The sequence below is a fragment of the Mus musculus genome, chromosome 3 (assembly GCF_000001635.26).
Source record: "Mus musculus strain C57BL/6J chromosome 3, GRCm38.p6 C57BL/6J".
NCBI classification, from domain to species: domain Eukaryota; kingdom Metazoa; phylum Chordata; class Mammalia; order Rodentia; family Muridae; genus Mus; species Mus musculus.
This window is the reverse complement of record NC_000069.6, coordinates 95,071,025-95,090,244: the sequence shown is the minus strand read 5'-3', so window position 1 is coordinate 95,090,244 and position 19,220 is coordinate 95,071,025. Positions and strand designations below refer to the sequence as shown.

The 19,220-nt window shown below is 41.6% G+C and overlaps 1 protein-coding gene across 7 annotated transcripts in view; it reads left to right on the top strand.

Annotated features, from left to right (window-relative positions):
- The window catches only part of Pip5k1a (phosphatidylinositol-4-phosphate 5-kinase, type 1 alpha), a 48,401-nt gene that overhangs the window by 16,686 nt on the left and 12,495 nt on the right, over positions 1 to 19,220 (top strand). For 3 of the 7 annotated variants that reach the window (XR_375498.2, NM_001293707.1, XM_017319485.1), the window contains exons 2-6: positions 7,417 to 7,454; positions 12,063 to 12,143; positions 16,122 to 16,252; positions 17,725 to 17,842; positions 18,203 to 18,355. Coding sequence is in view for 3 of the 7 variants with exons in the window: in NM_001293707.1 (NP_001280636.1) it covers positions 7,417 to 7,454; positions 12,063 to 12,143; positions 16,122 to 16,252; positions 17,725 to 17,842; positions 18,203 to 18,355 (521 nt within the window). In the remaining 4 variants the exon portion in view is untranslated. Of the gene's footprint in view, positions 1 to 2,243; positions 4,229 to 6,209; positions 6,232 to 7,416; positions 7,455 to 12,062; positions 12,144 to 16,121; positions 16,253 to 17,724; positions 17,843 to 18,202; positions 18,356 to 19,220 lie in introns of those variants that run through there. The other 4 variants (XR_375499.2, NM_008847.3, XR_003954295.1 and 1 more) reach the window with 3 other exon arrangements.

The following is a 19,220-nucleotide window of genomic DNA, read 5'->3' as shown; positions in this document are numbered from 1 at the left end:
AAAAAAAAAGTAAAATTTTAAAAGATTTAAAAATAATTAAAATAAAAACCATGAGACTTATAAAAAGTTTGTGCTTCAGGAAAAACAGAAACTAATCGAGTCAACCTGATATCAGCAAATATACATGATTATTTTTGAGGCTCTTTTATATATATAAATAAGTAAATTTATAATTGCTTAAGTATATCATACTTTTTCATTTTATTTTTATGTATATGGGTCTTTTGCCTGCATGCATGTCTGTGCCAAATATATACAATGCCTACAGAGGTCAAATGAGGTTATTAATCTCATGGGACTAGAGTTGCAGACAGTTGTGAGGTGCCCTATGGGTACTGGGAATCAGACCGAAGGTCCCTGAAAGAGCCATCTCTTTAGCCCTTACACGTTTTTTGTTTTTGTTTTTGTTTTTAAAAAAACAACCTGTTTTTCTATTCAGTAATTTACTGTGGAGCTGGGTGTAGTGGGTCACATCTGTAATCTCATATTTTGAAAAGCTGAGGCATAATGTTCTCAAATTCAAGACTGGTCTGGACTAAAAGACTGTCTGAATTTTTTTTGTTGTTGTTTTTGGTTTTTCGAGACAGGGTTTCTCTGTGTAGCCCTGGCTGTCCTGGAACTCACTCTGTAGACCAGGCTGGCCTCGAACTCAGAAACCCGCCTGCCTCTGCCCCCCAAGTGTTGGGATTAAAGGCATGCGCCACTACTGCCCGGCTTTGGAGTAAAAGTTTTGTAACTGTTGGGGTTGTTGTTGATGTTTTGTTTGGGGAGAACAGTGTTTCTCTGTAAAGGCCTGGCTATCCCACACCTCACTCTGTAGACCAGGTTAGCCTTGAACTCAGAGTTCCACCTGTGTTAGCCTCTTAAATGCTGGGATGCCATGAGCACTGTCTGGCAGCTACTGGAAATTTTGTGCTAGAGCTACATATCTTGGGTAGGAGGAATTTCACAGTGTGATGCTGTACTTAGAATTTTATTAATTAATGAGACTATGTTTAGTCTACTGTAAGCAAGTAGAATTCCAAAAGTAAGCGATAACCTTGTTTTCCCTTACTAGGTCTCAGCTGTCTGTGCTGTGGGGTCCACCGTAAGAGAGGTAGATCTGTGTGTGTGTGTGCTGGAGATGCATGAGCTCCGCGCAATGACGAGCAGCCCAGCCGCTCTTCTCGGAACAGCTGTAGACTATGCCTGGTGCCTTTGTCAGGACAATGCTGTACTGGCTTAGCATGGACCTGTGCCCCTTCTCAGCTTTGTTTCAGTAAACTAGTACCAGCTTTTTATTTTCTTTTGATTTTTATTTTTTTAATTTAACTCTCTCTCTTTTTTTCCTTTTCATTTATGTTGTACTTCTTATTTCTCTTGACTTTTTCCCATTCTGTAGGTAGGGGTATAAGGTGTATTATTATACCTGAGTATGGTGTCTCATACCTTTAATCCCAGTGTTCAGAAAGGGAAGTCAGAAAAATTGCCTTAAGTTCAGAACCAGCCTGAGCATAAGTGAGTTATAGGTGGAGCTGAACTACAGAGTAAGATCTTGACTTAAAAAACAACAACAAAAAGCCAAAGAAGTAGTTTTAGTAATTCACAATGATAATTGATAGTGTTCTACACTAGAAGAGTTCTAGAAGAGTTACTACAAGTCCTGTGTGTCTTAATTCTTAAAACAACTTTGTGGAGATATGTGACACAATTTCTGTGATTTCTTTTTTTGCTGGTGGCAGGGTTTGCAGGAGATTCATCCAAGACCTTATAGATTTGAATACACATGAAAAATAGTTTTCATCATTATCTCCAGACTCTTCCTATATTTTATAGAGGAAGTAATGGTCTAGAGCAGATGAATCAAACAGATGTTGAATTCAGTGTTGAGACCTAGCAGATCTAGATGGCTAATTATAAAACCCATGTTCTTTTCTCTCTGTTCTTTTTTTTTTTTTCCCTTCCTGAGCACATATTCTTACTGTGTTGTTACTGCCCCCGCTAGTCTATTTTTTCTGGTACTGAGGATCAAACCTAGTGCCTTGAACACCTAAGAGGACCAGCTAAATTCTCTGCTCTCTCCTTGCTAATCTTAAAGTTGCTGTGTGAACTAACTTGGCTGTAAACTAGATATTTCTTGCTGAATGTATTCTCTCTGAGCCAGAAGTCCTTGATAGAGGAGAAAATAGCACAGAAAGGAACTTAATCATTCTGATTTCCTTCAAAAGCATCAAAATTCTGAGCTCTTGCAATCATAGTATGTGAATTTTTATTCGTTCAGAAACTAGTTTAGAAGTTAACATGCAATTTAAAAGAATGATCTACTTATTTTTTATTTTATGTGCATGGTGTTTTCTTGCATGTATTTCTGTGCACCACCTGTGTGCTTGGTGCCCGTGGAGGCCAGAAGAGGGTATAGAATCCCTTGGAGCTGTAGGTTCAGATAGTTATAAGCCACTATGTGGATGCTGAGAATTGAATCAGGTCTGGAAGAAGAGTCAGGGCTTAACTGCTAACCCATCTCTCTAGCTCTGATAACATACATTTTTGCCAAGAATTAATAACTAAATCTTATAGATAAGTACAATATGTCTAAAAGAAATTTGTTGAAAGACTTCTCTTGGTCTGATATAAACACAGCAGTGAAAAGCTATACTTTTTTGTTTAAAAATTTAATTTATTAAACTTTATTGTGTGAGTGAGAGAGCTTACTGATGGGCTCTAATGTTCTATTTTGTTACAAAAGGTTCTCACTGTGTAGCTAAATGTGACCTTTGATCTTATTTCCTGCCTCAGCTTCTCAGGTCCTGGGATCATGGGCATGTGCTGTTATCTCAGAGGCTTTTTCTGAATGATTTTTTTTTTAAATAAAATATTAATCCAGACTGTGGTGGTGCATGCCTTTAGTCCCAGCACTTGGGAGATAGGCAAGCAGATCTCTGAGTTCAAGGCCAACCTGGTCTACAGAGTGAGTTATGGGACAGCCAAAGCTATACAGAGAAACCCTGTCTCGAAAAAACAGTAGTTATTGGTTTGCTGGCTTGAAAATGGACAGATAGCTTTCATTTGTGATGAAAGGGAAGGTAAGTCCTGACAGTCTACATAAATAATTAAGTCCTTTTTATGTTATTTCATTTCTTTGGTTTTTGAGATATGATCTCTCTATGTGGCCCTGTTTGTCCTAGATCTCTCTATGTAGACTAGGCTGGCCTTGAGGTCACAGAAATCCACCTGGTTTTGCCTGCTGAGTGCTGAAATCAAAGACACGAACCACCAAGCTGGACTTTTTTGTTTTGTTTTGTTTTGTTTTGTTTTGTTCTTTTTTTCGAGACAGGGCTTCTCTGTATAGCCCTGGCTGTCCTGGAACTCACTTTGTAGACCAGGCTGGCCTCGAACTCAGAACTCAGAAATCTGCCTGTCTCTGCCTCCCAAGTGCTGGGACTAAAGGCCACCACCGCCTGGCTAAGCTGGACTTTTTATTTTTATGTGAAACTCTTGCTATTTAGTCCTTTCACTGGCCTTGAACTATGTATCCCAAGCTGACCTGGACTTCACTGCACTCCTCCTCCTTCAGAAGCCTTTCAAGTGCTGGAAATTATTGGTGTGTACAGCAGGCCTGATTTTTTGTTGCTGACGTTTCGCTTTTTTGAGATAGTGTCTTTCTATTTAGTTTTGCCTCCCCCACACCCTTTCTTTCTTTCTTTTTTTTTTAGATAGGGTCTCACTGTGTAAGTCTGTCTGTCTTGGAATTTGCTGTTTGGCTCAGGCTTCTCTTAAACTCGCAGAGATCGACTTGTCCCCTCCCCCTCCCTCTAACCATGCTAGGATCAAAGTCATGGGCCACTAAGCCCAGCTTTATTTTATGTGAAGTGTGTGTGTGTGTGTGTGTGTGTGTGCGCGCGCGCGCGCGCTTTCATAGTGGGCTCTCTAGGTGCCTTAAAAATCCTATGTAACATGAATTAGAGCCTCTGCTTCTCAGGATGGTGGTACCACACAGCTTTCTTCTCTCTCTCTCTTCCTTTCCCTCCCTTTTCGTTTTCTTCCCCAACTTTTAGTTCTTCCCATTGGCTTCTTGCTTTTGCTTTGCTCTTTTTCCATCCCCCCTCTAGCCCCCAAATCTCTCTCCTGTGTATCCTGGAATGTCTTAAATAGGTTCAGTTCTCCTACAATTTCACTGACCAACACTTGAGGACGTATTTCTGCAGACCTGGGTGTGGTGGTGCGAGCCTGCAGTTCGACCTTGTGGGAGGTAGATAGAAGAGGTCACGGTCATCCTTGCCTGCTTAGTGAATGGGAGGGAGGCCATTGTAGACTTCAGAAGACATTGCCTCAAAAACAAGAAAGGGGGGAAAGTATTTCTAGAGATAAGTAGTCTTTACTGTTTGGGGGTAGAGGGTTGTAACATAATCACAGTATCATTGTTATAGCTACAGACAACAATAATTGTTACTAGAGGGCTGGTGAGATGGCTCAGTGGGTAAGAGCATCCCACTGCTCTTCTGAAGGTCTGGAGTTCAAATCCCAGCAACCACATGGTGGCTCACAACCATCTGTAACAAGATCTGACTCCCTCTTCTGGAGTGTCTGAAGACAGCTACAGTGTACTTACATATAATAAATAAATAAATCTTTAAAAAAAATAGTTACTAGAAATGCAATTCACTGGTAGAAATTTTATTGTGTCTGCATTTGTGTGAGGGTATGACAAGAGTCAGTTCCTTCTTATGGGGGTTTCGGAGTTGAATTCAGATCATTGAATTCAGAGGGCTTTGGCAAGTGCCCTCTAAGCAGTCTTCCCAGCCCTGAAGCCTTGAATTTGTTCTCCTGTACTGTGAAAAAACAACCCAAAAAACAGCAACAAAAAACAAACAACAAACAAACAAAAAAAGAATTTATATTTAAATTTTTCTTAAGGCTTCTATCTACATATAAAACTTCTTAATGCATTTATCTTTGTGGGAGAGGGTGTTGTCTGCCATAGCACACTTCTAGGTCAAAGGAAAACATGGAGGTGTCCTCTCCACCCACCATATGTGTCCTGGGATCACTTAGGTGGCAAGCACCTTCACCTATTGTCCATTTGCTGGCTCTGTTAGCATCTAAACAAGTTTAGCCTTAGTAAATGTAGTTAGGAAAATGTCTCTTAATCTTAATTTAAATAGCCCCTATTCCTTGTAGTAAAAGCCAGGTGAGTTTCTTTGTACATTTTGAAAGCTTCATAGAAATAGACAGGTGTTGTGGTAGGTACTTGTGTAGACCCAGTCAGTATGCAGGACGTGGAGGCAAAATGATAGGATGATCAGGTGTTAGAGGCCAGCTTGGGCTTTGTGAGGCCCTGTCTCTGTCTGTTTCTCTTTCTCTGCCCCTCTCTCATTTTAAAAACAGGTGTTCTCTGTATAGCCTTGGCTGTCCTGGAACTCACTTTGTAGACTAGGCTAGCCTTGAATTCATTAGATCCACCTTCCTCTACCTCCAGAGTACTATGACTAAAAACATATGCCACCTAGCCTGGCCTGAGACCCTCTCTTAAAATCATAAACTTAAAAATAATATTATACAGCTAGCTATAAGTGTGTTGTTCATAGGGATAAATAGTTTTTCTAAAATTGTTAGAGTTAATGCTAAAGAGGTAGTGGTTGATGCCTGAGTGAAGGAGAAGAAAGTGGAAGTAATTCAGCATTTATCTGGGCTTGCGAATTGTAGCTCTGTCAGAATATCTGGTTAATATGCACAAGGCCTGGCTTTACTGTCCAGTGCTTAGTTTGTTTTTTTAAGTCAGTGAAGACTTACTTTATAGCATTTATAGGCAAGCTGTCAGCCTATATACCATACACATGCGATCAGGTGATGATGTATCCTCATCTGGGGTAGCATCTACTTTTCCAAGTATGGGCCGTGATAGTGTGAATATTTAATTAAAGAGGCTTCAGAGTTTATCTTAGATGGGGAGGTAAGGTTCCGAAATCCTGAGAAAAAAACATTTCTCTATAAGTAGGAGAGTTAATTCTAGTGTCAGAACTCATCTGACTTGTATTTAACTTCTCCACCCATTAAGAAATGTATGGATTATGAACATGAATTATAAGATAATATACGTTAAAGATGTTTGTTTTGTTTATTTTTCAAGGAATGGTTTCTCTGTGTAGTTCCTGGCTATTACGGAACTTACTTTGTAGACAAGGCTGGGCTTGAACAGGAACTTGCTTGCCTTTGCTTCTGCCTGCCCCTGCCTTCCAATTGCTGGGGTTAAAGGTGTGTGCCACCACTGCATAGCTACTGAAGATATTTTCAACAAATGCCAGGAAAGATTTCTGAGCAGCAGTAGTCTTTTATTTGTATGAGACAGTGTTATATGGCTCAGGCTCTCCTTGAATTCACTCTGTAACTTAACATGACCTTACTCCATTTTCCAAGCACTGGGATTACAAGTGAGTACTGCCAGTCCCCCAGGTCTGCTCCCACCAAGTCCTGGGAAACAAATCTAGATCTTATGTATTCTAGCAAGTATTCTCTCCCAGCCGATGCTCTAATTTTATTTGTGGAGGTAAATCTTATTATTGTTTTGTTTGAGCCTATATTTACTGTGTAGTATACTCTGACCTTGAACTAGCAACGCTTTGATAATCTTCCTACCCCAGCCTCTGATGTGCTAGAACTGTAGGTGTATGCTGCCACACTGAGCTCCTTGGATATCTGTTTGTCTCTTGGGCTCTTTCTCTTTCTGCCATGGTGTCACTGAGATTTTTCGTGATAGTTAAATATATTAACAGTTGCCAGTCATGGTGGCACATGACTTTAATTCCAGCACTCAGGAGGCAGAAGCAGGTAGATCTCTGAGTTCTTGGCCAGTCTGGTCTACAGAGTGACGTCCAGGATAGCCAGGGCTACACAAGAGAAACCCTGCCTTGAAAACAAACAAACAACAACAAAGATATTAACACTGGTCTGGTGAGATGGCTCAGTGGATGAAGCACTTACTGCATAAGCTTAATAACCTGAGCTTGATCTGTAGAATCCACATAAGGTGGAAGAAGAGAATTCACACCACAAAGTTACCCTCTGACTACCACATGTATGCTACGATTCACATGACAGACATACCAAACGTAATAATAAATTACAAAAAGAGAATATGACCAAATGAGTTAGGTGATTAGAGTAAGAATGGAATATGCAGAAGGCCCTTGTACGTATAGAACAGGAAGAAAGAACATTTAAAAAGAGCTGTTGGAGGTTTAGCTCAGTGGTAGAGCGCTTGCCTAGCAAGTGCAAGGCCCTGGGTTCAAGTGCTGTAGAAAAGGATTTGGTATTAGTGCCATTAGTTCATGACCATGTTTAAGTTGATGTAAGCTTTAGTCCTTACAGTATGAACTCAGTAAAGATTTTGTGATTGTGTTTACATATGGCTAAGATTTTTCTTTTTTTTTTTTTTTTAAGCAGCAGCATCTGGAATCAAGAGAGCCACAGTATCTGAGGTAAGTTCCATATTGATTCACTGCTTGCTAAAAGTGTAATTCTGACATCACAGTCCATTGCTGTCATCTACAAAGATCATACTTGAGAACCATGCAATTAATTGGGTTACAAAAGAAAGAAAATATCTCATGGTATTTTAAGTAACGTAATGGTTTTGTACTGGGCCATATTCAAAGTTATCTTGGGCCATATTCAGGCTATGGGGTTAGACATGGCTATCTCTTTATGTCTTAAAAAGTAGAGAGAGAGAGAGAGAGAGAGAGAGTGTGTGTGTGTGAGAGAGAGGGGATGGGGAGGGAGGGAGGAGGGGGAGAGAGGTTTATTTGACATTTTCAAAGAAAAATATGTACAACTGCTTCAAAAGAACAATACTCTTTTTTTGTTTGTTTGTTTTTTGAGACAGGGTTTCTCTGTATCGCAACTCAGAAATCCGCATGTCTCTGCCTTCCAAGTGCTGGGATTAAAGGCGTGTGCCACCATGCCTGGCTAGAATAATACTCTTTTTTTTTTTTTTTTTTTTTCTTTCTCGAGACCACCTCCCAGCTGAGGTTTTTGTTTTGTTGTTGTTTTGACACATGGTTTTTCAGTGCAACAGATCTAGCTGTCCTGGAATTCCAGGCTGGCCTGGAACTCTTAGTGATCCACCTGCCTCTGCCTCTAGAGTGTTGGGACTAAAGGTCTGTGCTGCCACACCTGTTTTATTTTGTTTTATTTTGTTTTGTTTTGTTTTGTTTTGTTTTTAGTGTGTATGGTATATATGATGTGTGTGCATGTGTGGGAGCTCTGCATGTGTAGAGAGATGGGAGGTTGGTGTCAGGTGATGCACACACAGTATAGATGATCCTCTGCCTAATACCTTGAGGCAGAGTCTGTTGCTAAGACTGAAACTGAGTAATTGGGCTAGTCAAGCTAACCAACCAGCTTGATTTGGGGATCTTTTTCTTTTTAAAATTTATTTATTATTATACATAAGTACACTGTGGGTGTCTTCAGACACACCAGAAGAGGGTGTCAGATCTCATTATGGATGGTTGTGGGACACCATATGGTTGCTGGGATTTGAACTCAGGACAGTCAGTGCTCTTACCCTCTGAGCCATCCCGCCAGCCTCCTAAGTGCTGGAACTACACTGATGCTACATCTACCAAACTTTTACATGGGATCCAAACACTGATCTTCATGCTGAGCTATCTGAGATACAGTAATATCATATATTCACTTTTTGGTTTTTGAGATAGGGTTTGTTTGTTTGTTTCCATAGCTCTGGCTGTCTTGGAAGTCAGTTTAGACTAGGCTGCCTTCACTCACAGAGATATCTACCTCTGCCTCCAGATTTCTGGGCTTAAAGATGTACTATTACAGCTGGCTGCAATATCTTATAATGATTATTTCTTTTGTGTTTTGAGTTTTATCTATTTACTTTTGAGGCAGGGTCTCATTTAACCAAGGCTGGCCTCCTAGTGTGCTTTGTTTAAGGCCTCTGAGGTTGGCCTTAAACTCCAGGTCCTCTGCTCCCCCCTCTTAAAGGTCAGTATTCCAGGCAATCACCACCACGCCAGGCTTATTCCAAGGTTCAGATGGGAGTCAGATCTCTCGCAGGCTGAGCAGACACTCTCCCACCTGAGCTATTTGCCTGATCCTTGTTTGGTTTTGGAGACAGAATCTCACTCTGTACTCAGGTTAGCCTGGTATTTACTGTATAGCATAAGGTAACTTGGAACTTTGGGCAGTCTTCTTGCCTTGGCCTCCCAGATAGTGGGCTAGCAGGTGTGTGCACCTCTTTCCTCTGAAGATTATCTTCAGTTTGCTATGCCTTTCCCACATCAGGTTTTCCTGGCCCTGCTCATGGTTCTGCTTCACTCCTGTAGGTGTTTTGGGGTGCTCAGGAAGTTGACATACCGCTTTCTTCTGAGATGTCAGTCTTTTAGAATATCTTTCAAGATATTTGTTGTTTTGTTATTATGTTAAACCTCATGTAGCTCAAACTTAGTATATAACCAAGATTGGACTTGAACTGCTGGTCATGCTACCTCCAGCCTCCCAAGTAATGACCGGGTGTATAATTGTGACAACCACTTTCACTTGTTAGTCCTGTCCTCTGCCTTCTAACCTGATGGATAATGACATGAAGAGTGGTGTCGTGTTTGTTACACAGCAACATTGACTCCTGGCACTATCTAATTAGATTTTGCTCTGATGATTTTATTCCTCTCATATTTCTGGTGCTGTTATGTGGGTGGAATACAAAGTCATATCATGTACCTGGGAATCTCTTCAAGCCTGGTGAGATGACTCCTCCTGTAAAGACAGTTTGGGTTTTTTGTTTCTTTGTTTTTGTTTTTTCAAGATATGATTTCTCTGTGTAGTCCTGGCTGTCCTAAAACTTGCTCTGCTGACCAGGCTGGCCTCGAACTCATGGAGATATACTTACCTCTGCCTCCTGAGTGCTGGATTAAAGAAAGGCTTGGGCCATCACCACTTGGCCAGTTTTGGTTTTTTTGAGACATGGACTCTCTTGTGTCTCTGAATGACCTGTAATGCTTAGATTTGGTTGCCTTTTTTTCCCATATGCTGGGAGTAAGGTGTGTGGTCTACACCTGGCAAGAGAGTAGAGGAGGTTTCTGCCAAGCCTGAAGTCCTGAGTTCAATCCCTGGAATCCACATCATGGAAGAAGAGAGCAACTCCTGAAAAATTTCCTCTGACCCTTCACTCCAACAAATAATGTAATGAGACATGGTTTTTAAAGCCTTTTTGGGGGCTCAGCACCCACATGTCAGCTCTAGCTGTCCATCCAGTTCCAGGGCCCGCAGCACTCTCGCAGGCAAAATACCAGTGCACGTAAAATAAAAATAAAAAAGTCTCTTTAAAGTACTCAAGTTTCTGACTCAGAGAAGCCATTTTATTGTCTTAGCCTTTTGTTTTTGTTTTTTTTAAGATTTACTTATTTTATGCATATGAGTACACTGTAGCTGTCTTCAGACACACCAGAAGAGGGCATTGGATCCCTTTACTGATGATTGTGAGCCACCATGTGTGTGTGTGCTGGGAATTGAACTCAGGACCTCTGGAAGAGCAGTCGGTGCTCTTAACAATTGAGCCATCTCTCCAGCCCATTGCCTATGCTTCATTTATAGAATTCCTCATATTGCTGATGGCTAGATCAGTTGTAGATCAATTTATCAGGGGTAAATTCATTTTGAATAGAATTTTGCTTGAGTTGAGGGTTAGATTTCTCAGTGGAACTTAATAGAAAATAAGGATAAGCCTTTAAAAGTTGTTACTACTGTTACTATTATTGCTATTATTACTGTTATTAGAGACAGGGTCTCACTATGTAGCTCAGACTGGCCTAGAACTCACACTGCTTCTTCCCCAGCTTCTGTCTCCTGAGTGCTGGGTTTAAAGGTGTGCTGCTGCACATGTTCTACAGGAGACAGGCAGAGGAATCTCCTGAATTCTACTTCAAGGATACCTAATGAGATTTTGTCTTTAAAAACAAAACAAAACAAAACAAAACAAAAAACCATAAAAGATATATATGTCAAATACCTAAGAATAATCATCATGTTAGATTCCCAAGTGCTGGGATTGTAGATTCTTGATACTTTTTTTTTTCTTTTATAGATGATGTTTAACCTTTTTTCTCTGAATGTCTATTTCTGCTTTTTCTTTTTTTCTTTCTTTTTTTGTTTTTGTTTGTTTGTTTGGTTTTTTGTTTTTGTTTTTTCGAGACAGGGTTTCTCTGTATAGCTCTGGCTGTCCTGGAACTCAGTCTGTAGACCAGGCTGGCCTCGAACTCAGAAATCCGTTTGCCTCTGCCTCCCGGGTGCTGGGATTAAAGGCGTGCGCCACCACACCCGGCTTTTCTTTTCTTTTTTGATTTTAAGGCAGGGTTTCTCTTTGTAGTCCAGCTGTCTTAAAACTTGACTTAGTTCTACTTTTTAAATTTTTTTAGACTTACAGATTTTATTTCATGTGTATGGATGTTTTGCCTGTACTGCATGCATGTGCACCACATGTGTGCTTGGTTCCCATGGAGTTCCCTGGGACTGGAGTTACAGATGCTTATGAACTGCTCAGTTGGTGCTGGGACTTAAACTCCCCCCCGCCCAAAAAAAAAAAGAGCAGCTAATATTCTTAATCATTGAGCCATCTCCCCACTGCCTGGTTTGTTTTTGGGTGGTGGGGGTTGTTTATTTTACTTGTATAAATGTTTGGCCTGCATGTACTGTGTGCATGCGTGCCTGGTGCCCAAAGAGGACTTCAGATGCCCGGGGATAGGAGTTATGGATGCTGCTTGTAAGCTTGGTTTCTTTGCAAGAGCAACAAGTGTTCTTAACTACTGAGCCATCTTTCTAGCCTTCTCAGTTATTTTTATGTACTATCACTATAGCAATTTATCATATAATGTGGGAATAAGAATACTATCTTTTTGAGCTTTTGAGACTGTCTCAAGTATGTACCACGGAGTAACATCTGGCTTCCTTTGCCGCCTAAGTTAGTTAGCCTTGTATCAACAATCCTTTTAACTCATCCTCTCAAATGCTGGGGTTATAGATGTGTACCACTACCTGGCCATATATTAATCTTAATTTTTTTCTTTTAGGGACCTTCCGCCTCTGTCATGCCTGTTAAAAAAATAGGCCATCGAAGTGTTGATTCCTCTGGAGAGACTACATACAAGAAGGTGAGTCTGGACGGCCTGTGTGGATCACCTTACTTAGGGAACATGTGACGGGCATCACTGTTACTATATTGGGTTTTTTGTTTGCTTATTTTGAGATAGTTTCTCATTTTATCACAGGCTGGCCTAGAACTCTTTGTAGTCTTTCTTCCTCAGCCTTCCAAGTGCTGAGATTATATGGATGAATCACCATGCCTGGCAAATCTTTTTGATACTGTTCTCCATAAATAGTGTTTTTTCTTGTTTTGTTTCTTTGAGCCATGGTCTCTCTATGCCTTGGCAGTCCTGGAACTCACAATGTAGTCCATGCTGTCTCAGACCCACAGATCTGTAATGGGTCTTATTACTTTGTGGGTTCTTCTTTTTTCACCCTTTATTCCCCCCACCCCACCCCCATTTCATCCCCTATCACTAGACAGAGAAAGAAGGGTAGAAGGAAGAGAAAGAGATCCCTGTTTGAGTTTTTTCCTTTTGTTCCGTCTTTGACTCTGACTACTAGTAAACTGTAAACCAGCCACCAGCCCCACCTCTTGGAGCCCTAGCATTTATATACTCTCTGAAAAGTTCCCAGAATTCCGAGTGTCAGACAGTTGCAAAAACGATCTACAGCTGGCAAAACTGTGCCTCTGCTAGAGCACAAGGCAAATCATGTTCAGTTGCTACAGAGTCCAAAGCAGCTCCACGCCTCCACACCTGGGAGTAAAATGAAAGTACATACTTAGAATAGTTCTGTGTTTTTAAAGAGACCAAAATTACAAAATTTTCACTCCAGAGATCTGCCTGTCTCTGCCTCCCGAGTACTAGAATTAAAAGCTACACCACCACACCCACCCTTTTGTTGATAATAGGCAATAAACATAATGTAACTTGTGTTTTAAAATTTAATTTACAAGGAATGAATTATTTTCTTTTTATATGTGCATTTAAAGGAGACTTATAATGGAAAATCTAGTATTGGTTGATACTTTTTTTTTAAACATTTATTTATTCATTTATTATATGTAAGTATACTGTAGCACCAGATGAGGGCATTAGATCTCATTACAGATGGTTGTGAGCCACCATGTGGTTGCTGGGATTTGAACTCAGGACCTTGGGAAGAACAGTCGGTGCTCTTAACCACTGAGCCATCTCTCCAGTCATGATACTTTTTTTTTTAAAGACAGGGTCACTCTCCATAGCCCTCATTGTCCTCAAACTTACTATGTAGACCAGGCCAGCTCTAACAGAGATCCACCTGTGTTTGCATCCCAAATACTGGGCTTAAAGGTATGCACTACTGGGGACTGGAGAGATGGCTCAGAGGTTAAGAGCACTGGCTAGTGCTGGGTGTGGTAGCGCACTCCTTTAATCCCAGCACTCGGGAGGCAGAGGCAGGCGGATTTCTGAGCTCGAGGTCAGCCTGGTCTACAAAGTAAGTTCCAGGACAGCCACAAACCCTGTCTCAGGAAAACCAAAAAAAAAAAAAAAAAAAGAGCACTGGCTATTTTTCCAGAGAGCCCAAGTTTAATTCCTAGCAGCCACATGGTGCTACCATCTATACGGTGATCTGATACCCTCTCTGGCATGTAGGCATACGTGTAGGCAAAGTTTTCTCTCTCTCCCCTTTTTTCTTTTCTTTTGAGAGGAAGAAAAAAAAATGCCTCAGATTGATCTCAGACTCACTGTGTTGTAGAATTTGGCTTTGACTTCCTGTTCCCCTTGCCTCCATATCCTGAGTTTTCTAAGATTAACAGCATGGACCATCTTGGAACCCTGTTTCTCTATTGCTGCTGCTGCTGCTGTTGTTGCTCCTTATTTATTTTGAAAGACAGGGTCTCATAAGGTAGTCCAGGCTAGCCTTGAACTTGCTATGTAACATTAGATCCCTCTGAGCTTGAGTTACACTGTCTGCTGTGAGTGAGCATGTTGTAGCTGCTAGGAACTGAACTAAGGGCCTCTGGAAGGAAGAGCCAGTGCTCTTAATTCTTGAGTCATCCCTTGGGACCCAGTCATTACCTCTACTACAGTTTCCCTCTCAGAATTAGGGTAATTTTTCTCTCCTTTTCCTTCTCTTCCTCCTCCTCTTCCTCTTCTTCTTCCTCTTTCCTTCTTTCCTTCCTCTTCTTCCTCTTCCTGTTGCTCTTGCTTTTCCTCTTTTTCTTTTCTTTCTTTCTTCCTTCCTCCTCCTCCCCCCTTTTTCCCCTTCTTCCTCCTCCTCCCTTCCCCCCTCCCCCCTCCTCCATTCTTCCTTCTCCTCCTTCTTCTTCTTCTTCTTTTTTTTTTTTTTTTTGGTTTTTCGAGACAGGGTTTCTCTGTGTAGCCCTGGCTGTTCTGGAACTCACTCTGTAGACCAGGCTGGCCTCAAACTCAAAAGTCCGTCTGCCTCCTGAGTGCTGGAATTAAAGGTGTGCACCACCACTCCTTCTTTTTGATTTTTTTTTTTTTTTTGTATTTTGGTTTTATAAGACAGGGTTTCTTTGTATAGCCCTGGCTGTCCTAGAACTTGGTCTGTAGACCAGAGCTGTTAGAGGCTGGCCTCTAACTCAAAGATTTGCCTGCATCTGCCTCCTGACTGCTGGACTAAAGGTGTGTGCCACCACTGCCCACTGACAGGTTTTTTTGTTTGGTTGGTTGTTGTTTGTTTTTGCAATCTAGTATTTATTATTATAGGTGTTTTGTCTCGTCAGTGTCTCTGCACCACATATGAGCCTAGTGCTCGAAGAGTCCAGAGAGGGTGTTACACTCCCTCAAACTGGAGTTGCAGACACTTGTGAGTCCACTGTATGGTGGCTAAGCCCTCTGAAAGAGCAGCCATTTCTTTGAACAGCTGAGCTGTCCTTATCCCTCTATTGCCCCCTCTTTCTTTCTTTCTTTCTTTTTTTTTTTTTTTTTAAGTTTTTTGGTTCTTCTTAATTTAAAATTTTAGTTTCAAGTTGCCTGGTATTGCCAAACAAATTTTTAGATATTAACAGTGGTGTTTTGTGGAGTGACTTGAAACCAGTCCTTCCAGTATTTTTTCCTCTACCAACACAAGATAGGGTGTTGCAAAGGACCAAACTGGAATGCATCTCTATGTGGTACAGAGTTGCTCTGTGTGTGTGTGTGTGTGTGTGTGTGTGTGTGTGTCTGTGTATTCAGCACCATTTCTGACCATGTTTTGTTTTTCAATAAAGAGGTTGTTGGGTTTTTTGTTTTTTTTAACTACTTTCATGTTCTTAGAAGAAACAGTTGCCCTTCTTTTAAAGGACCAAAGCTTCTATAACTATACAGTCAAATCAGACTCTGAATTTTTGTTTTATATATATATATTTGTTGTTGTTGTTTGTTTTTCAAAACAGGGTTTCTCTGTGTAGTCCTGGCTGTCCTGGAACTCACTCTGTAGACCAGGCTGGCCTCGAACTCAGAAATCCGCCTGCCTCTGCCTCCCAAGTGCTGGGATTAAAGGCGTGCACCACCACTGCCCAGGTAGTTATATTCTTTATCAGATGATTAAACGTTTGAAGGGGCCCAGCTCCCCACAGCACGTAGTAATACAAAGCTCTTCCCTAACAGGAGTCCACATACGGTCCTCTGTGCTGCTCTCAATTGTCCCTGTTTTCTACATTGTTCCTAGGTTTAATTGCAGTGTGTAGTCTCCATTCTATCCAACCTATTAGAAGGGCATTTGGTTCTAGTGCTGCTTCTGCAGTTTTCCTCGTCAATTGTGTGCCTTGGGTGACTTGGTTTAGTTTTCTAAGATCAGGTGTAGCCCAAGATGACCTAAATTTGTAAACTTCTTGTTTAACCACTTACTTGGTGAGATTCCAAGTGTGTGCCACATTTTGTTTGTTTGGGTTAAGGGTTGGGAAGTTGAAATAGAGACAGGGTCTCTGTCTGGCCTTCAGTGTAAGGCAGTCTTCCTGCTTCTGCACTCTGGAATTATAGGCATGTGCTGCTGTGCCCAGACTTTGGTTAGACTTGATACCAGAACATTTTTGTAATTTCTTTCCTGTTTCTTAGACAACTTCATCAGCCTTGAAAGGTGCCATCCAGTTAGGCATCACTCACACTGTGGGCAGCCTGAGCACCAAACCAGAGCGTGATGTCCTCATGCAAGACTTCTACGTGGTGGAGAGCATCTTTTTCCCCAGGTACAGAGATCAATGTCTCTGAGAATGTCCTAGACAACTTGACTTTGCTCAGCCTCAGGACACTTTCAAGGGTTCTCATCATCCCTTAACCTTGTTGTATATTTAGATAATGGGATTAGAGAATTTCTACAGCAGGCTTTGCCGAATGCTTCTGGACAGTGGAGTATCTTACAGTACAAACAAACAAACAGCTCATTAAGGCTAGTGAGCTGGCTCCAGCAGCTAAGATAGAGCCTAGCAACCTGCGTTTGAGCCCCAGCACCCACATGGTGGATGGTTGAGGCCTGCAAGTTTTCTTCTGACTTCAGCACATGTACCAAGGCTTCTATGCCTGGGCTTACACATACACACACTCGTGAGTTTGTGTACGCATTGAAAAAATGTAATTAGGGCTGGAGAGATGGCTCAGTGATTAAGAGCTCTGACTGCTCTTCTGAAGGTCATGAATTCAAAACCCAGCAACCACATGATGGTTCACAACCATCCATAATGAGATCTTCTGATGCTCTCTTGTGGTGTGTCTGGAGACAGCTACAGTGTACTTACATATAATAAATAAATAAATCTTTTTTAAAAAAGAAAAAATGTAATTTTTCAAGAATAAGAATATTTTCAAAAAGAAAAGAAAAAAATGGGCTGGAGAGATGGCTCAGTGGTTAAGAGCACTGACTGCTCTTCTAGAGGTCCTGAGTTCAATTCCCAGTAACCACACGGTGGCTCACAACCACCTGTAATGCGATCTGATGCCCTCTTCTGGTGTGTCTAAAGAGAACAATGGTGTACTCATATAGATAAATAAATGTATCTTTTTTAAAAATGAAGAATGTTTTCAGTGCTGGATGGATAGCTCAGTGGTTTAGAGCACTTATGGCTCTTTCAAAAGACCTGAGTTCATTTCCTGGCACCCACACAGCTCACAACCACTTGTAAGTCCAGTTCAAAGGATTGAACACTTTCTTCTGGCTTCCAAAAGCACCAGGCATCCCAGGTGCATACCTAGGACAGCCAGAGGTGTTAAACAGAAAACCTGTCGAGAGAGAGAGAGAGAGAGAGAAGAGAAGAAGAGAGGAGAGAGATAGACAAAAAAAAGTAGTACCAGTTATGTATATGGTGCATAGATAAGCATGCAAAACACTCACACACAGAATAAAAATTAGGTGAGTTTGGTGATACCTTTAATCCCAGCATTTGTGAGGCAGAAGCAGGCTAATTTCTGGGAATTTAAGGCCAGCCAGGGGTACATAGTAAGACCTTATCTCATACAAAAATCAACTTTTGATTGACTTACTGCATTGGCTAGGAGGTAGTATGAGTCTTGTGTCTTACTTGCTTATGTTGTGCCTTCAACCCACACATTGGCTCTTTGATCCCCACACATCACTCAGGTGTGGTAGGCCACCCTTTTGTCATCTGTCCAGGGTGGATTTCATGGGGACTGGTACATTAAGGTTTCTTTATGTTTAACCACTTAGTGAAGGCAGCAACCTGACACCGGCTCACCATTACAATGACTTTCGATTCAAGACCTATGCGCCTGTTGCCTTCCGTTACTTCAGAGAGCTCTTTGGCATCCGGCCTGATGATTACTTGGTAAGTTTCTAATTGCAGAGCCTGATTCTAAGATCAGAGGAGTATTCCAAAAGGAATTTCCTTCTTCCACCATCTTGCTTTAGTCTGTAAAATGGATGTGATTCTCCCTACATTTTTTTTTTTTTTTTTTTTTTTTTTGGTTTTTTGAGACAGGGTTTCTCTGTGTAGCCCTGGCTGTCCTGAAACTCACTCTGTAGACCAGGCTGGCCTCGAACTCAGAAATCCGCCTGCCTCTGCCTCCCGAGTGCTGGGATTAAAGGCGTGCGCCACCACGCCCGGCTTCTCCCTACATTTTGCAAGTGATGCAGGCCCTGGCATGTTTGACTCTGTTTGACTCTTAATGTCTTCTCTCATTTTCAGTACTCCCTTTGCAGTGAGCCATTGATTGAACTCTCCAATTCTGGAGCTAGTGGTTCCCTCTTCTATGTGTCCAGTGATGATGAATTCATCATTAAGACCGTCCAGCATAAAGAAGCAGAATTTCTGCAGAAGTTGCTTCCAGGATACTACATGGTGAGTGAAGAATACTGGCAGAGGGAGCAGTCCTCAGCAGAGCCAGTGATAGTGCGTCCCCCCTCCCCCCAAGACAGGTCTCTCTCTGTAGCCCTGTGCTGCCACCTGGCTCCAGTGATTGGGAGTTTGCTCTTACTTAGAGGTTAAAGTCAAGACAGGATTTTTGTTGCTGGTTTTGGATTTTGACACAGTGTCTGCAGTGCTGGCCTTGGACTACTGATCATTGAGTTTCTGCCTCCCAAGTGCTGGGTTTACAATTGTGTGCCAGCACACTGGATTTAAGTGCTGATGGCATTGAACCCTAAGCTTTGTGAAGGCTAAGTTGGCACTCTATGTTTTGAGACTGGGTCTTCCTGCATAGCTCAAAGCCTTTTCCTTTTTTTTTTCCCGAGACAGGGTTTCTCTGTATAGCCCTGGCTGTCCTGGAACTCACTTTGTAGACGAGGCTGGCCTCAAACTCAGAAATATGCCTGCCTCTGCCTCCCAAGTGTGGGGATTAAAGGCGTGTGCCACCACCGCCCGGCTCAAAGCCATTTCTTAAAGAAAGGTTGTGAACTGCCATGTGGTTGGTGGGAATTGAACTCAGGACCTCTGGAAGACCAGCATGTTCTTTTAACCTCTGAGCTATAATCTCTCCAGCCCTCAATGCCATTTTTTAATTCCTGGCTCTCTTGCCTTTGCCTCTATGGTATCAAGATTTTATCTGGCTTAATGCTGTTTTCTTTGTAAATTCCCTTAGACACCTTGAAAGATTTTGAACAAATATATAGGTCAACACATTTTACCCAACCCCATGGGAACAGTGGGTAGCAACTTTTGCCTTGAGTTTCACTGAAAATCAGTTAACCTGCCTACTACTTTTTCC